At 38.0% G+C, this 19,682-nt stretch overlaps 1 protein-coding gene across 1 annotated transcript in view; it reads right to left on the bottom strand.

The window, feature by feature from the left end:
* Positions 1-19,682, bottom strand: part of Oscillin (glucosamine-6-phosphate isomerase Oscillin) — a 112,566-nt gene that overhangs the window by 56,194 nt on the left and 36,690 nt on the right. The window contains exon 2 of the mRNA XM_090385223.1: positions 8,375-8,517. Coding sequence (XP_090241349.1) covers positions 8,375-8,498 — 124 coding nt within the window. The 5' untranslated portion in view covers positions 8,499-8,517. The remainder of the gene's footprint in view (positions 1-8,374; positions 8,518-19,682) is intronic.

The following is a 19,682-nucleotide window of genomic DNA, read 5'->3' as shown; positions in this document are numbered from 1 at the left end:
ACCCTACAGCTACTAACAGGCCGCCTCCCTTTGGACCTCCACGTCGCTTTTATCGGACTTTCTCATGCCATCAAGAAGAATAAGGAAGCTGAATTCCTCACTATTCAAACCCGTATGGATACTGACATCAAACAGGAACATAAACGTGTGTGGCTACAATTCATAAACTTATGGCAAACCCGCTGGAATAACTGGTGCAACTACTAAACTTTTCCTTCCTGTGGTAACCTACATCAACAAGCAACGTTCCACTTGGTTCTTCCCTAATGTCTATGCTTCCTTCCTATTAACTGGCCACGGGTCCTTCAAGAGACGCCTTCTAGAGTTCGGCCTAGTCGAGGATGCCCTCTGTACCTGTGGAGAACCTGAAGACTGGGATCATGTGATGCACTCATGCAACGTATACTTAGATCTAAGAAATCAACTACTCCTAGACCTCCACACTACATCACTTCGGCCAGAAACCAAATTATTGGAATCTAATGATGCCTTCCGTGCACTGACCAGTTATGCCAACGAGGTCTTTTGTCGTCGCTGGCATCACCTGCAACTCCCGAACATTGCTCCTGGATAACCTCCTCTAGACAGCAACTGATACCTAGCACCGGAAACTTCCAGACGTGAAACTGCAAATGGCGGACAGCCCTGTCGACGCCGCTCCGTGATTCTCCATTGTGACGATCCTGGACTCTTTAATTTGAACTTTACCTATTCTCTTCTTCCTATCCACAGTCTTTCTCCAGGACTCCCACAACTGCACCTAGCACTCTTCCTGCTCCGTTTCGCCTGGGAGGATGCCTACGCTCTGTCATCCTCACTATCTTGTCTGTCTTCCACTTTCCTGTCTCTTCTCCGCTCTTTCCTTGGCCCTCCCCACTCTCGCTCCTGCAAGAGTGTGGACAGCCCGTCAGATGTCTTTTACTCCCTGGTCTGGCTCCTCGTGCCAGTGGATGGATGCTGGGAGGCTCCTTCCTGGTGATCGCGCCTCCCAGTAACGAAGAGGCCACTCAAACAACACAAACAACACACTACTCACACATAACCCACACTGACTGGCTTTGCTATGATAACAGAGTATTTAACGAGGATTGGTGGGAAACCACGGGAACTGCATAACAAAAAACACTATGTCCACTATATGGAAGACTACTGTACAAATTGGAGTAGAATGGTATTAAGGGTAAGTTGCTACAATGGATAAAAGGATGGTCGAGTGGGAGAAGACAGAGGGTGGTAATCAATGGGTGCTTCTCTTTGTGGACTAATGTTATTAGTGGAGTCCCACAGGGTTCGGTGTTGGATCCACTGTTGTTTTGTATATTTATCAATGATATTGATGAAGGTATATCAGGCTTAGTGTCGAAGTTTGCAGATGATACAAAGGTTGGCACGGTTGTTAATGACAGTAATAGCAGTGCGCTACTGCAACAGGATCTAAAAAATTTGGGCAGATGGGCTGAGAAGTGGCAACTGAAGTTTAACCTTGACAAATGCAAATAATGCATATGGGTAGAAGTAACCCCAGAGAAATGAACCAACTGTGTGGTACTACAATTAAGGTGGTAGAAAATGAAAAAGACCTAGGAGTAATTGTGCAGTCAGATATGAAGTTTTCTGAGCAATGCAGACAGGCTGCCAGAGCAGATCATGGGGTTTTGTCAATATATAGGAATTTTGCTAGCAGGGAAAAGGAGGTGATTGTCCCTCTGTATAAGGCAATGGTCAGGACATGCCTTGAGTACTACGTACAGGTCTGGAGGCTTCATTTTAGGATGGATGTAGATTTACTTGAGCATGTACAGAGAAGGGCAACAAGATTGGTGAGGAGAATGAAGGGATCCTGTTACCAAGAGAGACTTAAGTTCTACAAATTGCAGTGGCTGGAGACTAGGCACCTGCAAGGTGATCTGACTGAGGTGTATAAAGCCTTGAATGGGTAGAGCATGCTGAATTCTGATTAAATTCTTCCATTTGTTCAGATTATGAACCTAATGGAGCATAAATTCAAATTAAGAAAAGAGAGGTGTAGAATAGATGTATTGAAATTTGCAACTTCCACATCTGTCGTTGTGGAAGTTGATAGGTTAAATAAATTTAAGGAGGAACTGGACAGGCATTTGGAAGGATTTGTTTTGTAATTTTTTTTTTTTTTTTTGGCTGATGCTGCATAACTTGCTTTCTTGCATCACATGCCACTACTACCACCACAGTTCAGGGAGTCAAATGCTAGAGGTGAATTAAACTCTGGCAGCGAGCTAGATGATTTTGTAATATCTGAGAGCAAAGCAGGGAAGAAATTGTTGAAGATAAACATAAGAAAGGCACCTGGAGTAGACGGGATCTATCCAGTTATATTAAAGGAGGCAGCAAAGGAAGTATGCAAATCCTTAGCCATAATTATGAGAACAACTTCCTTGGACTCAGGGGAGGTACCCATGGCTGGAGATGTGTAAATATGTCCCCAATTCACAAAGGAGGATCAAAGGCTGACACAAGTAATTACAGACCTGTTAATTTAACTTCTGTTCGAGGGAAATTAATGGAGGCATTGGTTAAAGAAGCATTTCAGGATCATCTAGACAAGACTTCAGTTATAGCTCGGACACAGTATGGATTTGTTAAGGTGAAAGCCAGCCTTGTCTGACGAATTTGATTGGATACTATGATGTGGTCACAAAGGAACTGGATGCAAAGAATAATTCTGATATCATATACTTGGATTTCAGTAAAGCTTTTGATACTGTTACACATGGAAGACTGCTGCACAAATTGGAGCAGTGCGACATTGGAGGCAAATTGCTGCTATGGATAAAGGGATGGTTGAGTGAGAGAAGATAGAGAGTGGTAATCATTGGACACTGCTCTTTGTGGACTAATGTTATTAGTATCACTGAGTCCTCCAGGGGTCAGTGTTGGGTCCTCTGTTATTTTCTGTATTTATTAATGATACTGATGATGGTATTTCAGGCTTGATGTCCAAGTTTGCAGACGTTACAAAGGTCGGCAGGGTTGTTAATGACACTAATGACAGTACGCTGCTGCAACAGGATCTAGAAAAATTGAGCAGATGGGCTGAGAGGTGGCAAATGAAGTTTAACTTTGACAAATGTAAAGTACTGCATATTTCAACAGTGTGGTACTACACTGACAGTGGTAGAGAATGAAAAGGACGTGGGGGATAATTGTGCAGGCAGATATGAAGTTTTCTGAGCGGTGCAGATGGGCTGCAAGAGTAGCTCATGGTGTCTTGTCAATGATATACAGGAAGTTTTCTAGCAGGAATAAGGATGTGATTATCCTCTTGTATAAGGCAATGGTCAGGCCACACCTTCAGTACTGTATACAGGTCTGGAGGCCTCATTTTAAGAAGGATGTAGAGCTGTTGGAATGGGTACAGAGAAGGGCAACAAGATTAGTGAATGGAAGAAAGGGTTGCTCATATGAAGAAACGCTTAAGTTTTGGAAATTATAGTGTCTAGACTAGGCACCTGCGAGGTGATCTGATTGAGGTGTATAAAGCCTTGAATGGTCTAAGCATGCTTAATGCTGATGGGATTCTTTCTCTTGCTCAGAATAATCGCCTGAGACGGCATAAATTTAAATAGGGGAAAGCCAGTTGCATGATAGATGTGTGGAAATTTGCCTTTAGCCAGCGGGTGGTCACAAAGGGTGGTTGATTGCTGGAACAAATTTCCATCTGTCACTGTAGAAGTTGATAGCTTAAATAGATTCAAGGTAGAACTAGACAAACATTTGGAGTTAGTGGATGGGTGAAGTGAGAAGGTTCTTTTTTTGTTGGCTTTTGCTATATAAGCTTGCTTTCTTGCATCATGTGCCTTTACTAATGCTACTGCTTCTGTTTTAGTATTTTATTTTATTTTATGAAAAGAAGCAAGTGCAGCAAGCACGGGGCAAAGCATCCTAGTAGTAAATTATCTTTTTAAGTATATTCTATTAATGATAGGACAGTGTTTAGTTGTGCAGCACTATGAAAATTTTCTGCCAATCAAAAAAATTACACTGCACAAACAGAAAAAGATAATGATAATGCAAGTTGTAAGAAATGAGCAAATATTAAGTCTTATGAAATACTGGAACAAGGGTATAGTAGATGAATTTATACTGAATTCAACAAAGTTATGATAGAAAGTTGAGCTTAAATACTAAAGTTGTCACCAATTTATGTGTTCTCTAAACTTTATTCTTTACATTATGGATTATCCTCATATTCAACCAGTTCAAGTCTGTTGCATCTGGCTTCCTTAATTTAAAAATTGGAATGAAATGTTGTCCATGCATGTCACATTTACTATTTCATCTGCTTTTGATATACAGGCAGTTCCCGCTTTACGAATTCCTGGGTTTATGAGTTCTTTTTTCCAAGTATCACGTATCAACAAAATTCAAAAATATGAACATTAATTGCAATAAATAAATGTTAAACATTCATAAATATGGCATTTCAAACAACGTGCATAGTTATACAATACAGTACTACTATATGTACATTTGTTTGTTCATGCAGATGAGGGCATCTCATCTGCATGATACACCCTTCAAATTTATCGCCCTTATTAAGGGAGATAAATTTGAAGGGTGTTTGGAATAAGCTCTATCCTCAGTTTATTAATAATTTTGAAGGATTTCAAGCAGGGCCGTGCAAAGATACTTGGGGGGACCCAGATGCAAACGAGGTTAAGGGGCCTCATTTATTTATGTTGATACTTTGATAGTGCCGTCAATTGGGTCCCCCTCCTAGATTGATGGCCCTGGTGTGGTGCATCCAATGCACCCCCCCCACTCGCACAGTCCTGATTTCAAGAACCAGCAGAGATCGTACAAAATGAAACAGAAGAAAGGTTTTAACAACTGATGTCACTGATCTGCTTCAAGCACAATGGAGAGCTCACAAATAAAGACTTCCTTGAAATGGCAAAATGTGAAGCTGAGGAAGAAGAAGATTTAACAGCTGAAACTCCTGTTCATTCCTTCACTCTCAAGGGGCTTGATGAAGATTTTCCACACAGAATAAGCAAATGAGATTTGAGTCACAAGATTCAAATTTCGAGCACACTAGAAAGTTGCTACAGATTTAAAATAATGCTTATGTATGCTGAAATTTATAAAGAAAAGAGAAAACTGTGGGAAACAAACGACTCTTGAAGCACTTTTGAAGAAGATGACTCCTTGTGCTTCCAACAAACCAACAATGAGTGATAAACCACCAACGAGTGTGAATTTAGTCAATGATGATGAAGAATAAACATTCTTTAATATTTGTATGACATAAATAATTTCTTTACTATTATAATTTGCTTGATTTTAAAGGCTGTTTTCATTTCTTTGGATAATTAAATCATTTTTTAAGTTTAAACTATTGTTTTGTTGACCTTTATTTAACATTACTATGGCCAAATTTATAGAAATTTGGCCATTTATTATAAATGGTCAAATACTATAAATTAGCATTTGACTATAAATTAGCTAAATATCCAGAAATATCTTGATTTGCATTAGTTCAAAAGTAATCAGTTTTGAAAGTCTGGGAAATAAATTCCTGCTGTACGAGCACGTGATAGGAACGAATTAACTCATAAAGTAGGGGAACACCTGTAGTTATAATCTCCTCACTATTAAGTCTCTTATTTTAGTACTTTTATGTTTGAAATATAATTTATTTCTTTTATATGTCTTTTCTGCTTAGAAATAGAGATTGTATTTCTCCAGTAGATCTCAATCATCAACACATGTTTCTAATATGGGTATTCCACAAGATGGTGGTCCATTATTTGCTGTTTTATTTTCAATTATTATTTTGCCTTTCTTCAATTGTAATGCTAATTTATTACGTCATGTGGATGATGTCTGTCTCCTGCCCCTTTTGAACTAATGCAAATCAAGACATTTCTGGATATTTAGCTAATGTATAGGAATTAGCTAGTAGAGAAATTTTTCAGCAGAGATAAGGAGGTAATCATCCCATTTTATAATGCATTTTAGGAAGGATGTCTATTTTGGAATGAATGCAGAGAAAAGCAATGAGGTTAGTGAGAGAAAAAAAGGGCACACCAACCAGGAAAGGCTTTAGTTCTGTAAACTGCCACACCTGGAAACTAGGCAACTGACAGGAGATCTGATTGAGGTGCTTAAGGTTTTGAATGGATAGAGTAATACTGACGAAATCCTTCCACTTGCTCAGACTACACACAAGGAGACTTAAATTCAACTTGACTTGAGGAAGGATGGTAAATGTGTGGAAAACTGCCTTCAGCCAGCAGGTTGATTATTGGAACAAACTCCATCTGGTGTTGTAGAGGTGAATAATTTGAATAAATTCAAAGAAGAACTTGACAAACTTTCAGATGGGATGGACACGTGATATGGGCAGTGCTAGCTTTTGTTTTTTTTTTTGCTGATGCCGTATAAGCTTGTTTTCTTGAATCATTTAGCACTACTAATTTTGGTCTGGTTGTGAATTCAACAGTCTACATAATGTCATATTTTCTTTAACTTCCTTCTCTGGTAATTTCAGCTTCATTTCAACATTCAGCTTTAATTCTGTAAATATTTTTCCAGTTGATTCCATTATATTTCTTGGGATTTATTTAGACAGCAAATTATCTTTTGCTCTTCGTGGCCAACAATTTTGATTTAGGATATTACAAGTATTCTGGCTGTTTAAATTAAATTTTGTTTTAATTCTGATTTTAGTATAGTTATGAAGTATTTTAATCCCTTCATAAGCTCCTTATTTCTGTGGTTGTCTATTATATGGTCCTTTGCTGCTATCTGTTTGATTAAGCAATAGAGTAATTCTACTTGAATTGTTAAATCTAGCTGAATATTCTTCCTGTTTTCTCCAAACACCAATTATGTGAACAGTTAAAAATCGATTTAGTAACACAATAGAAACTTAACAATAGAGTGGCTGATGAAACAGTTAAATAATTATGGTGATGTATTTCCTATTCTTGAGTTTGTGGAGTGAAGAATTCCTATTGTGAAGCTTAGGTTCTTGTCTTAAACAGAAGAATGGATCACTTTATAGACGTAGCAACAGATTTGGCATATAGACTATTACTAGATTTAGAAACATGGTCTGTGGATGTATTATTGAAAATTCAAGAAAATATATAATTTTTGACTGTCCTAATGCTCAAAGATGAGGTATGCTTTTTTTTGAAGTATTTGCTTGGTTTTATAAACCTCCTGAGTTGTGGCTGTAAAGAGGTATTTGCTGTTTGTAAATACAGTGCACGCTATTTAATGTAATCACTTTTATGAAGTCCCGATCAGGCGTATACAAATACATATAAAAAACACCATTTATTGTAATCAGACTTCAGTTTATGTTATCACCTTTTCGCCTCATTGGGGTTTATGCATGTGCAGTGGAAGTGATTACTTAACATCCTGATTCATTCTTGAACTCTGCCATGTTGCATGGCTAGGTATTGATTTTTCTTTGTACAGTTTGTATGGTTGATGGTGTTATTATTCTATGAAATAAAGTAGTGTATCTCAACTCCTACCAATCTGGCTATTTTACAGTAGAGCATTAACACTTTCTAATTCTTCATTTTAATATTTCCTTTGTTTTTAATGATTCTTATGGATTTCCAGAAATGTTACGACAATTTAATTTTTATTGATGACTTTCTCAAAGAAGTTGCATTTTTGTTTCTTTGGTATTGTTATCACTTCAATTGAGTCTCAACGTGATCAAAATAAGCAGTGTCCACTACATATATCTTATTTTTTTTCTTTTTTCAGGCAATAAAGGACCAATGCGCGCATGCACAAAATTGTTAGTTGTTCACACTGCAGACAGGCATGTAAGAGAGTTCTGAATATATATTTTGGAACTGAGCACATGAAACATGGTGATACTTGATTAGACAATATGATTTTTTTGTTTGAAAAGTCCTCAGAAAAATCTCCAAGTTGGCAATCTCTTAAGTCACGAGGTTTCCAAATTTGGGTTTTGCAGCCTACATGTTAATTTAATGATTTTATGTAGCCAAATATGTTAGAAGCAAATTATCTTCTTAATAAATAATGTTAGAAATAATAATTAAGAAACATTACAGATTGAATGAAACTTTGATTAAGACCTATAAATGCTTTAAAAATATATAAGGTTTGGATAAACCAAAAGACCCTCCAGGGTATGGGATTCCAGATTAGAGTACTCTCCTGTTCTTTTAAGTAAAAAAAAAAAAAATAAAAAAAAATAATAAATAAAATAAATAAATAATAGAAACTATGTCCTTTAATATTCTAAAAATTAATAGGAAAGAAAAAAATTATCAATGAAAGTGAAATATTTTATTGAATCAAGCAAATGATAAGAATTAAATTAATACCACTGTACCTGTAGGAAGTCCTAAAGTAAAGTATCTATCAGGTCCAGGATTAAACTGGTGTATTCTTTTTCTGATATATTTAGCAGCCCATGTACTTACTTCATCAGCATTACTCAATATAATCAACCTCATGATCAATAAGTTGTCTTATCTATTTAAAATAAAAACAGAAATAAAGCAACTTCAAAGTTATGACCATTTGAAATTAAAATTATAATACTAGTACCTGCCTACTGAAATTTCAACAGAAAACTGTTGAGTTTCCTAAATTATTCAGGGGATACACAACAAACACTGGGTAATCAGTGTTTGAAAAATGTTCTGAATGTAATATAATTCTGAATATAAGCATTTGTGTTAGTATAATTTTATGTTAAATGGGAATTTAAATATATAGGCAAAAAAAAAAAAAAAAAAAGGTATATTACTCTATATATACTGTTCTTTACCTTTATATTGACAAACCTTCAACAGTGTTTCAATGGTAAAAAAACAACCAGGACAACATGGAATAAAAATGGAATAATATTTTACACTTTATAACACTATTGGTGAGGATGACATTTTAGATTATGATTTGTAAACTAAAATTTTGCTAATTAACTACCTTTTTTTCTCAATGGAAAAGTTATTCCTCCCATCTTCAGTTAGTCTAAAAACTCTGCTTTCTGAAACAACGATAAACCAATTTTCTTTGAAGAAAAAATAAAATAAACACCAGTTGTATGTGATGTTTGCTCTTTAGTACATCCATATTTGGCAGTTTGCATTAAATCTCTGCATAATTACAACCTTTGCATATTATTATTTTTTTCTTTTAATAAATAATTTATACTCCTTTCAAAAGTACAACAATGACATTTTTAAGCTAAACTAAAGATGAGGAACAATTTTCCCACCAAGAAACAAGCAACTGGTTATGCAAACTTTTAATTTAGAAATCATAAAATCTACATGGTTATATGTAGACTAATTTTAACATCAAATTCAAAAATTTAAGCCTAAATATGACAAAAACTAAACTTGCTTAAACTTAAAATTAAGCAGGACAGAACCTGGTACATTTTAAATGAAACACCTTGCACACACGCAGAATGTATACGCTTACTGGTTTTTGTATTTTTAATGTTTTCACTCATTAAAATCTAAAATAAATACATGAAGAAATAATGATCTTGCAATACTGCTCTCTGATGGTTGGTAATCAAAATTAGTCAATCAACGAATGTACTGTAGGTGCTCAATGCTATTACAATACAAGACAGTGTTCAGAACTGTGACTTTCAATTGTAATCATATGAAAACTAAGCTAATATTTAATTAACTTATACTTAAAACCATGGTAATATATAAATACATGTAAGGGAGTATCAAAAAGTTTGTACCCTTACCTTACCTAGAAATAATAGCCCTAAAAAGCTGAAACTTCACAGGAACTTTAATGTACTCTCCATGTATAGTAACACATTTCTCCCATCTATGGATCAGTTGTTTAATGCCTTGATCATAGAAGTCAGCACTTTTTTGCCTGAAACGATTCCACTTCATTGATAACTTCCTGAGATGAATCAAAGTGCATCCATGCAATGGTTTCTTCATTTCCGAACAAGAAGTCTGACAGTGCTAGGCCAGGAGAATAGGGTGGGTGCTGCAATAGTTCAAAGCCGCACTGGGTAACAAAAGTTGATGGCAACAACTGTGTGAGCCGGTGTGTTCAAAAGATTTCTGTAGTATTCTCCGGTAATTGTGGAACTACAAGGTAGGTAACCTGTCAGGATAACCCCTTTTCTGTCACTGCTTTGACATTTCTCCCATCTATGGATCAGTTGTTTAATGCCTTGATCATAGAAATCCGCACTTTTTGAACTTAATTGATGACTTCCTGAGATCAATCAAAGCGGCTTCCACGAAATGGCTTCATTTCTCGAAATAAGAAGTCTGACCATGCTAGGTCAGGAGAAATCCACCTTACTCTAAACCAACAGTTGGTAAGAACATTACATCTGACATTGTTTCTGCAAAAGCATCAGCAATCTTGGAAAACCCATCGTGCGGAGACCTTAGACATGTGCAGATGATTATGTAAAATGCTGTGGGTAGACCTATAACTAATTCCCACTAGATTTGTGATGAAATGAATTGTCACAAGTCTGTTGCTCAGCACCAGCTGCTCAACCTTTGCAGCCGTCTGCAAAGGTTGAGCAGCTGGTGCTGAGCAACATCCTCAACGTCCTCACTGTCTGTGGACCTTTCTTCTCTTGGCTCATCAACGACAAGCCAAGAGTACGACTTGTACGACCGTACTGGAACTAACATTTCCACTTTTTTACAGTGTCATAGGATGGACAATTCTGCCCATACACAGCTTTCATTTCTTCATCAATTTCCTGAGCTTTTTTGCCCTGCAAATGCAGGAACTTAATCACAGCTTGATACTCCACTTTGTCAATCATAGCGTCCTTCCTCAGATTCCGGGCTCCACCTCTGGTGTACGATCACATACGGGAATAAATTTTCACATGTTAGTTATTGAATATGTATACAACTTATATTAAAAACGGCATCTTCCTGCTGATGTTTTATCTAGGTCAGTGTACGAAACCTTTGATACTCCCTTGTATATATGGATTTATAGGTTATCTATATCTCTCTATACATTAAAGAAGTTTTCCTACTAGTGATATTTATTAGAGCCAATGGGAGAAGAGGGCAAGGCAATTATATCACCACAAATGTGCAGGTAAATAATTACATAGGCCATTTCCTGATTAAATTTTGATCGGCACGTTATAATGTCATTATTATACAATACAAAACTATACAAATATTTACAAAAAACTAAACTATTTACAATCATACCTCTACTATATCAGGATGAGGGGGGTCCCTCCATCAGCTGACATTAATATACAAAAAACATTACAATGGAACATCAAATGGTGCCAGGCATGGTCATATATTAGACTTGTTGTTGTTATTTGGTTTTTAGGAGCATTAGCAACTAAGGCCAACTAATTGCTCCGGGGATATGCGGTGGTTATTCCACAGACTCGAACCCCGGTCTAATCAAGAAGTGTGTGCTACACACTGCTGTTTCTGCCCACCTGGCTACGGAGGCACCATATTAGACTGTGAAGAACGTCCAAGAGGTTGGTGAATGTTAAATGGAAGGTACACAAATGGGTTACTGGGCAGACTCAGACACTTTCTGTTGACAATGTAGAGCATGTACATGGGACGTATGCCAATGTTCGTTGCATTGAAAGACAACTACCTCCACAACATTCGTCAACCTCATGCACGTGATTCACTGTCTAATACATGACCACTGTACTGTAAACTGAAGAAGGGACCCTATATAGTTTGCATATTCGTAAATAATTTAGTATTTTGTAAATATTTTAAATATTTGTACAGTTTGTAAATATCTTAGTTAAATATTTAGTTCTGCTCTTTCGGATTCAACAATATCCCTCATGCATTATGGAACACAAAGCAAAAGGACTTTTCCTAAGTGACCTATATAAGCGCAGGTAAATAATTACATAGTGATATTTATTCAACCTTGAGAATGCCACGTGGTGGGGTAGCCAATGGGAGAAGAGGGATGTGGGTCACGTGGTACAAGTGGGCGGGGCAATTGTCACTACAAATGCACGGGTAAATGATTGCATAAGTCATTTCCTGATTAGACATCGATCAGTGCATTTTGACGTCATACCTCTACATTTTACATAGAAAAGTGTGCACAGAGGTTGGCGAGCGAAGCGAACAGGGGTGGCGCCCCATAGTATTTATAAAATCTTAAAAATGCACCCTTTCCTTAGTTTATCTAATGCAATGTCTTCCTCTATTATGTTTCAGATAATAACACATTTTCTCAATGAAACAATGTTACTTTGGTGATATTGTTCAATGATATCGATGAAGGTATATCAGGCTTAGTGTCGAAGTTTGCAGATGATATTGTTGGCAATATCATCTGCAAACTTTGTTGGCAAAGGTTGGCAGGGTTGTTAATGACAGTAATGGCAGTGTGCTACTGCAACGGGATCTAGATACAGTGTAATTTGGGCAGATGGGCTAAGAAGTGGCAATTGAAGTTTAACCTTGACAAATGCAAAGTACTGCATATGGGTAGAAGTAACCCCAGAGAAACATACCAACTGTGAGGTACTATACTAAAGGTGGTAGAAAATGAAAGACCTGGGAGTAATTGTGCAGTCAGATATGAAGTTTTCTGAGCAATGCAGACAGGCTGCCAAGGCAGGTCATGGAGTTTTGTCAATGATATATAGGAATTTTGCTAGCAGGGAAAAGGAGGTGATTGTCCCTCTGTATAAGGCAATGGCCAGGCCATGCCTTGAGTACTGCGTACAGGTCTGGAGGCCTCATTTTAGGAAGGATGTAGATTTGCTTGAGCGTGTACAGAGAAGGGCAACAAGACTGGTGAGGGGAATGAAGGGATCCTCTTACCAAGAGAGGCTTAAGTTCTGCAAATTGCAGTGGCTAGAGACTAGGCACCTGCACGGTGATCTGATTGAGGTGTATAAGGCCTTGAATGGGTTGAGCACGCTGAATTCTGATGGGATCCTTCCACTTGTTCAGATTATGAACCTAAGGGGACATAAATTCAAATTAAGAAAAGACAGATGCAGAATAGATGTGCGGAAATTTGCCTTTAGCCAGCGGGTGGTTAATTGCTGGAACAAACTTCCATCTGTCATTGTGGAAGTTGATAGGTTAAATAAATTTAAGGAGGAACTGGGCAGTCATTTGGAGGGAATGGTGTGATTTTTTTTTTTTGGCTGATGCTGCATAAGCTCATACACTTGCTTTCTTGCATCACATGCCACTACTACATTGGCATATGACATTAAGAGTAGAAGATCTAAAGGCTTACTTAACAAGTACAGGTCAATGTTGAAAAAGAGTTGCGAGTTAGGGTGAAATTTGAAAGTGTCTGCAATTCTGCACAGACACGTCAGGAGGGAGTACGAGATGAAACCCTTGTCAATCGATTTCGGCCTTGAGAGATTGTGCAAGGTACAATTTTTCTCAGCATGGTCTGTGCTTTTTAACAGGAGAGATTGTTTCTCAGGGTTGGTATACACTTAAATAGAGAGGGTGCAAGAATATTTGCTATGCTATCAAGGCAGTGTTAGGTGAGTTGGAAAACTGCTAACTTGGGAGGGGAGGATTCACAGATTATTAGATTAACAGTAGTTACAGACAGCGGTGAAAGTGATTCTTGCACTGTTGCTACTGGAATGATCAACAGCCTGGGAAGCAAGGTGATGGAGATTTCAAGGACTACTGAGAATCATCACGGAACAAGTAAATACATCGGTGGTTTTTTTTTTTTTTTTGGTAGTTGTTGGCGCATTGGCTTCTGTGGCCATAATGCACCTCCCAAGGTTTTTGCAGTACTTTGATCCAAGCCCGAGGCGGGATTCGAACCCGCGACCTTTGGGTTGCCAGGCAGGCACTTTACCCATCCGGCTAGCCCGGTCGGCACATCGGTGGTTGTATTAGGGTAACTAAGAGTAAGAATAGGTTTATATATACTTGTATGAAAAATATTTTAATTTCTATCCCTTTCGTTTGCTTTTGAGAAGCATTCGTTCCCCATAGTGCCCTATATTTTTGCCGAGCTACCTGTACAACTAAAAGAAATAGCATCACTTTCAGAGCTTGTGCATTTTACTTTTGTTTTGAACGCTCCAGGGGATGCGACTGCTGAAATATTACACCACTATTGGTCGGTCGATGACGGCACGGCGTTCTCCTGTGTAACGGGCAAGCGTCGAACACGTAATGTCCCAAGAATGGTGTAGGCAGGTGACCATTGTTATAAGAGTAGAATTAGCAGAACAAGACACAGCACGTCTTGCGTAATCAGAACTCTATAAACACATTAATATAATATATCATTTTTAGAGTGTCAAATCCCACATGTTGGCAGTCACAAGTGTAATGCTTTTCCCCACATTGTTGACACGTGAGATCAGTGAAAAGTCATGGGAAATTTCAGTTAGGGGGATGCAGAGATATATATATAATTTGAAAGGGGAAAGCAAGAGAGTTAACTTTGGGTGAGACATGACAGAAAGAAGTGAGCAGTGGGAGTTTTTGGCCGATTTTTGAGAGTGTGTAAGCAAAGAAGAAGGAGAATAATCTCTAAGAAAAGATGTGAAAAGAGCCACAATGAACGTTTGGTCCAGAACTTCTCCCCCCTCCCCCCGAGTCGGTGCAGAATTATTCGGGTAAGTCAACCCTCGTTGCTTAAGAACAAACAATACTAAATTGCCCAAAGTCAAATCTACCCTTTTACACTCATTTTAATGCTTTTAGAAGACATCTTTCCTCATAGACTATCAGACTATTGTATCATTTTCTTAGTACTCAGTTTTAACAGATAATGTGACTTATCAACCTAGTTGTCAAAATACTAATTACACTACGAAGTTAATATAGTTTCCTGTTCTAGCATTAGAACAGTTGTATGTTATGACAAACAACAATCATTTTGATACCTGTAAGAGTGACAAGCAAAAAGCTGACATGAAGAGCACTATTTCCAGCTATACGAACAGCAGTAATCTTAACCTGCTATCTAGTTGTATCTAATCTGCCTCATACAAGTGTCACACAAATCATGATATGTTGTTTAATAATCTGCTGTATAATTTTGTATTTTTAATACACCTTGTTTTGTTTGTTTACCCCTTTTTGTCTCTTGATCATTCTTCCTAGTTGCACATAATTCACTGAATAAGCTTATTTAAAGAACCATTAATTGCGGTCACTCCGGGGCCCCCTTATCTAAGAGGTACCTTTGGGTGAAAAATCACAACGCATCTTGATGTTGCAATTTGCTCTTTACTTCTCAGAGTAAATTTAGAACACAAGATTTATTGTCGTGAAGTAACTGTTAGATGATCATATCAAACCCAGGTCTTCTGGAAACACATATTAGGGTGCAGCCTTGTCGGAAGCCGAGTGATTCACAGAGAACGCAAATTGGCAGGCACGCTAAAACAGAAGAAGAAAACCTGTGGAACACGCATGTATACCAATGCTAGGAGTATAGTAAATAAATTTGATGAAATTGAGGTGCTGGTGAAGACATCAAAGGTGGATATTGTTGGGATATAAGAACGGTGGTGTCACACAAAAATAAGGAATGCAGAATTGGAATTTGGGGAGTACAATGTGTACAGAAAGGAAAGACAGGATAGAAAAGGGCAGGGATCATGCTGTTATTTAAGAAACACAAATCTAAGGAAGTGCATCCAGTTGACATGGACAAACAGAGAAGTGCAGTGTTGAGTCAGTTTGGCGTGAGCATTGGGAAAGCAAAGTTGAGAGTAGGAGTGTGTTATAAGCCTAATGACTCTGATGAGTACAACGAACAACTCTACAGAGAAATAGTGGGACAGTAAATCAGATTGTCTTATAATGGGAGATTTTAACATCTCAGATATAGACTGGAACTTGTGAGTTAGTCACACACACACACACACACACACACACACACACACACACACACACACACACACACACACACACACACACACACACACACACACAAAGACTTTTGTGGATTTATTGTTGGATGATTGTTTTCAACAGCAACACATATGAGAGGCAACCGGAGGGATAATACTCTTGATCTGATTATCATCAGTGATTATTCATGCATTAAAAATCTGCAGATAAAGGAACCACTAAGTGACAGTGATCACAGTGTACTGATGTGGGATTTACTCAAAGATGTAACTACCATCAGGGGTAAAGAGAAGGGTTTTACTTTCGTAAAGGTGACTACAGTGGTCTCGGAGATTTTTTAAAATTCGAAACAGTGGGGTCAACTGATAATGTTACCAACAACAAATTATAAATTGGAAGCATTCAAGGAATTAATCTTAGAAGCTACTAGGCTTTTCATATCAACTAAGAAATACTGTTCAAGGTTTAGGCCTAAATGGATGTCAGATGAACTAATGAGACTCGTGGCAGAGAAGAAAATATGGTAGATATAAGATAGTCTGTAATCCAGTCACAAAGGACATTACACAAACAAAGGCAGATTACGAGAAATCTAAATCTCTGGCAAAGGATACAAAGAAAAAACAGTAAAGACTTCTTTATTTATATAAACTCTAGAAGGAAGTGGATGAATCAGATTGATCCACTTGATATTGGTGGTTCAATTGTTGAGGATTCTGCTCAGGTAGCTGACAAACTGAATGAGTATTTTGCATCTACATTCACGTATGACGAATTCTGTAGGGAAGTGGAGGCTAGAAGCTTATCAAACTCTAGCAGGGAGTTAATTGATTTTGTAATAACAGAGAGCAAAGTGGAGAAGAAATTGCTGAAATTAAACATAAAAAAGGCACCCGGAGTGGATGGGATCTATCCAGTTACATTAAAGGAAGCAGCAAAGGAAGTAAGCAGGTCCTTAGACATGTTTATGAGGGCATCCTTGGACTGAGGCAAGGTCCCCACACACTGAGATATGCAAATGTATCTCCAATTCACAAAGGGGAATCGAAAAGTGACACGAGTAATTACACACCTATTAGTTTAACTTCTGTTCTGGGGAAAATAATGGAGTAACTGGTTAAAGAAGTAATGCAGCATCATCTAGAAAAGCCTGCAGTTATAATGTTGTCACAAACTAATTGGATGCAAAAAATAATTTTGATATCATATATTTGGATTTTAGGAAAGCTTTTGATACTTTTGCACATTGAAGACTACTGTACAAGTTGGAGCAGTATGGCATTAAGGGCAAGTTGCTACAATGGATGAAAGGGTAGTTGAGTGGGAAAAGACAGAGAGTTGTAATCAATGGACACTGCTTTTCATGGATTATTGTTATTAGTGGAGTTCCCCAGGGGTTCATGTTGGGCCCATTGTTGTTTTCTGTATTTATCAATGATAGTGATGAAGGTAAATCAGGCTTAGTGTCCAAGTTTGCAAAAGGTAAGAAAATTGGTAGGGTGATAATGTATGTTCATGTCAGATGGCATATGGGATTTCTCCCATCTCCGCTGTATCGCGGACAGCACTCTCAAGCCAGAGACTTGAAAGTGTGTGGGCCATGTCTGTGCAGTGTGATGTGCCCATTGTTTGTCCGGCTTATTGGTCGCCAGGCCCCTAGTGGGGCCCGACATTGCCCATAGCTCGCCACGTGGAGGCTAGCTGGGTGTGTCCAGTATCACAACAATTTGCTCTGGCAAGGCCTGCCACCTAATTTAGTTTCCTGGGATTTCAGTGGCTAGGACCAAAAAAAAAAAAAAAAAAAATTTACGTGTTTGACATTAATGCTTTATGAAATTGTTGTTAGAAAATTGCTGTTAGGGGGTTGAATGCTAGAGAAATGTGTTAAAAGGCCCAATAAGTTGGACAAAATTTTGATGTTATTAAATTTAGATGTGAGGCTATAAGCAAGATAAAAGATAAGTGTTAGTTGTCTTAGAGATTTACACGAAACTGGTAGAATTTAGACATTGATTAGAATTTGGCTGCATTGTTAAGGGGCGTACTCGGCTGGTTTAGTGAGAGAGGGGGGAGACTGAAGATTGGGGGAAAACAGAAGAATAGGGACAATAGAGTAGGCATCCCCAAAGAGGTCAGTGGAGATGAGCTCCACTACGTGAAGCATGGAGGGAGAGACCAGTTCAGACTGCCAATGGCATGTCGGCAGCAAAGCTGCAGTATGTTTTTGTCGGTGATGGTTGTCATGTCCATGCAGTGTCAAATCCGGTCAAACTGCCCATCCTGATCTGGGAATGGGATGTCAGCTGGCAGCGGGAATCCACAAAGCGAAGGGGTGGGAGAGAGACACATTTACTTCATCCATAATCTGCATTCTCACTCTACTTGCATTCTTTTTTTTTATTTTTATTACTTTTTTTCTTATTTTATAATTTTTTTTCCCCAATTTTTATATATATATATATTTTTTTTTTTTTCCTTCTTTTTTTCGGTCACACTCATTCATCATTTTCTCACACGCCAAGGGGGGATGCAATGATGTGTAATGTAAATTTAAATACTAATTAAAACTAGGGTTAGTGTGTACTTAACTGTAGCATTTATGGTTTGAGTTCTTTTTCTCACACACTTACACTTTCATTCATTCCTCTACCTCTCATTTCAATTATTCCACTCTTGCTTTCTGCACTGCACTCTCTGGGCACCTCAACTTACTGTTATTCTTCAGTTGTGGTGGAGGCCTAGCCACAAGTTTTTTTTTTTTTTGCAGGCCTGGGGAGAATGTAGTGATAATGTCTGCCAGGGGCAAAGGTTGATGACATTGTAGAGCGGATATCATCTTTTAAAGGCACAAAAAGTGATATAGTTGTACATGTTGGCACTAATGATATCAAGAGTAGGCGATCGACAGAATTACTTAATAAGTACAAGTCACTGTTGAAAGAAAGCTGTGAATTAGGATTGAATTTGAAAGTGTCTGCAATTCTGCCCAGTCACAACAGGAGGGAGTATATGATGAGAGCCTTGTCGATCAATTCGACCCTGGAAAGATTGTGCAAGGCTCAAGGGGTAGAATTTTTTTCAGCCTGGTCTGTGCTTGTTAACAGGAGAGACTGCTTCTACAGGGATGGGATACACTTAAATAGAAAGGGTGCAAGAATATTTGCTGATGCTATCGAGGCAGTGTTAGGTGGGTCGGAAAACTGTTAGCTTGGGGGAGACAAAGAATAATAGATTAACAGTAGCCACTGACAGAGATGAAAGTGATTCTTGCACTGCTTCTATTGGAATGAGCAGAAGCCTGAAAAACAAGATGCAGGATATTTCAGAGACTGCTGGGAGTCATTGCGGTACAAGTAAACACATGGGTTGTGTTAGGGTAGCTAAGAATAGAAACAGGTGCATGTACACTTCCATTTACACCAATGCTAGGAGTTTAGTAAATAAATTTGATGAATCTGAGGTATTGCACAAAACATCAAAGGTAGATATTGTTGGGATATCAGAGACATCATGTCACACAGATATAAGGAATGCAGAACTGGAATTTGGGGAGTACAACGTCTACAGAAAGGATAGGAAGGGAGGAGGGGTTATGCTATTAGTTAAGAAACACAAAATCCAAGGAAGTAAAGCCAGTCGACATCGCTGGACAGTGCAGTGTCGAGTCAGTTTGGTGTGACATAAGCATTGGGAGATCAAAATTGAGAGTAGGAGTGTGCTATAGGCCTAATGACTCTGATGAGTATAATGAGAAACTGTACAGGGAAATAGAGTGGGCCAGTAAATCAGAGAGTCTAATAATGG

The sequence above is a fragment of the Mastigoproctus giganteus genome, chromosome 11, assembly GCF_048544385.1.
Source record: "Mastigoproctus giganteus isolate SK-2022 chromosome 11, ASM4854438v1, whole genome shotgun sequence".
Lineage (NCBI taxonomy): Eukaryota > Metazoa > Arthropoda > Arachnida > Uropygi > Thelyphonidae > Mastigoproctus > Mastigoproctus giganteus.
This window is presented reverse-complemented; position numbering and strand designations above follow the sequence as displayed.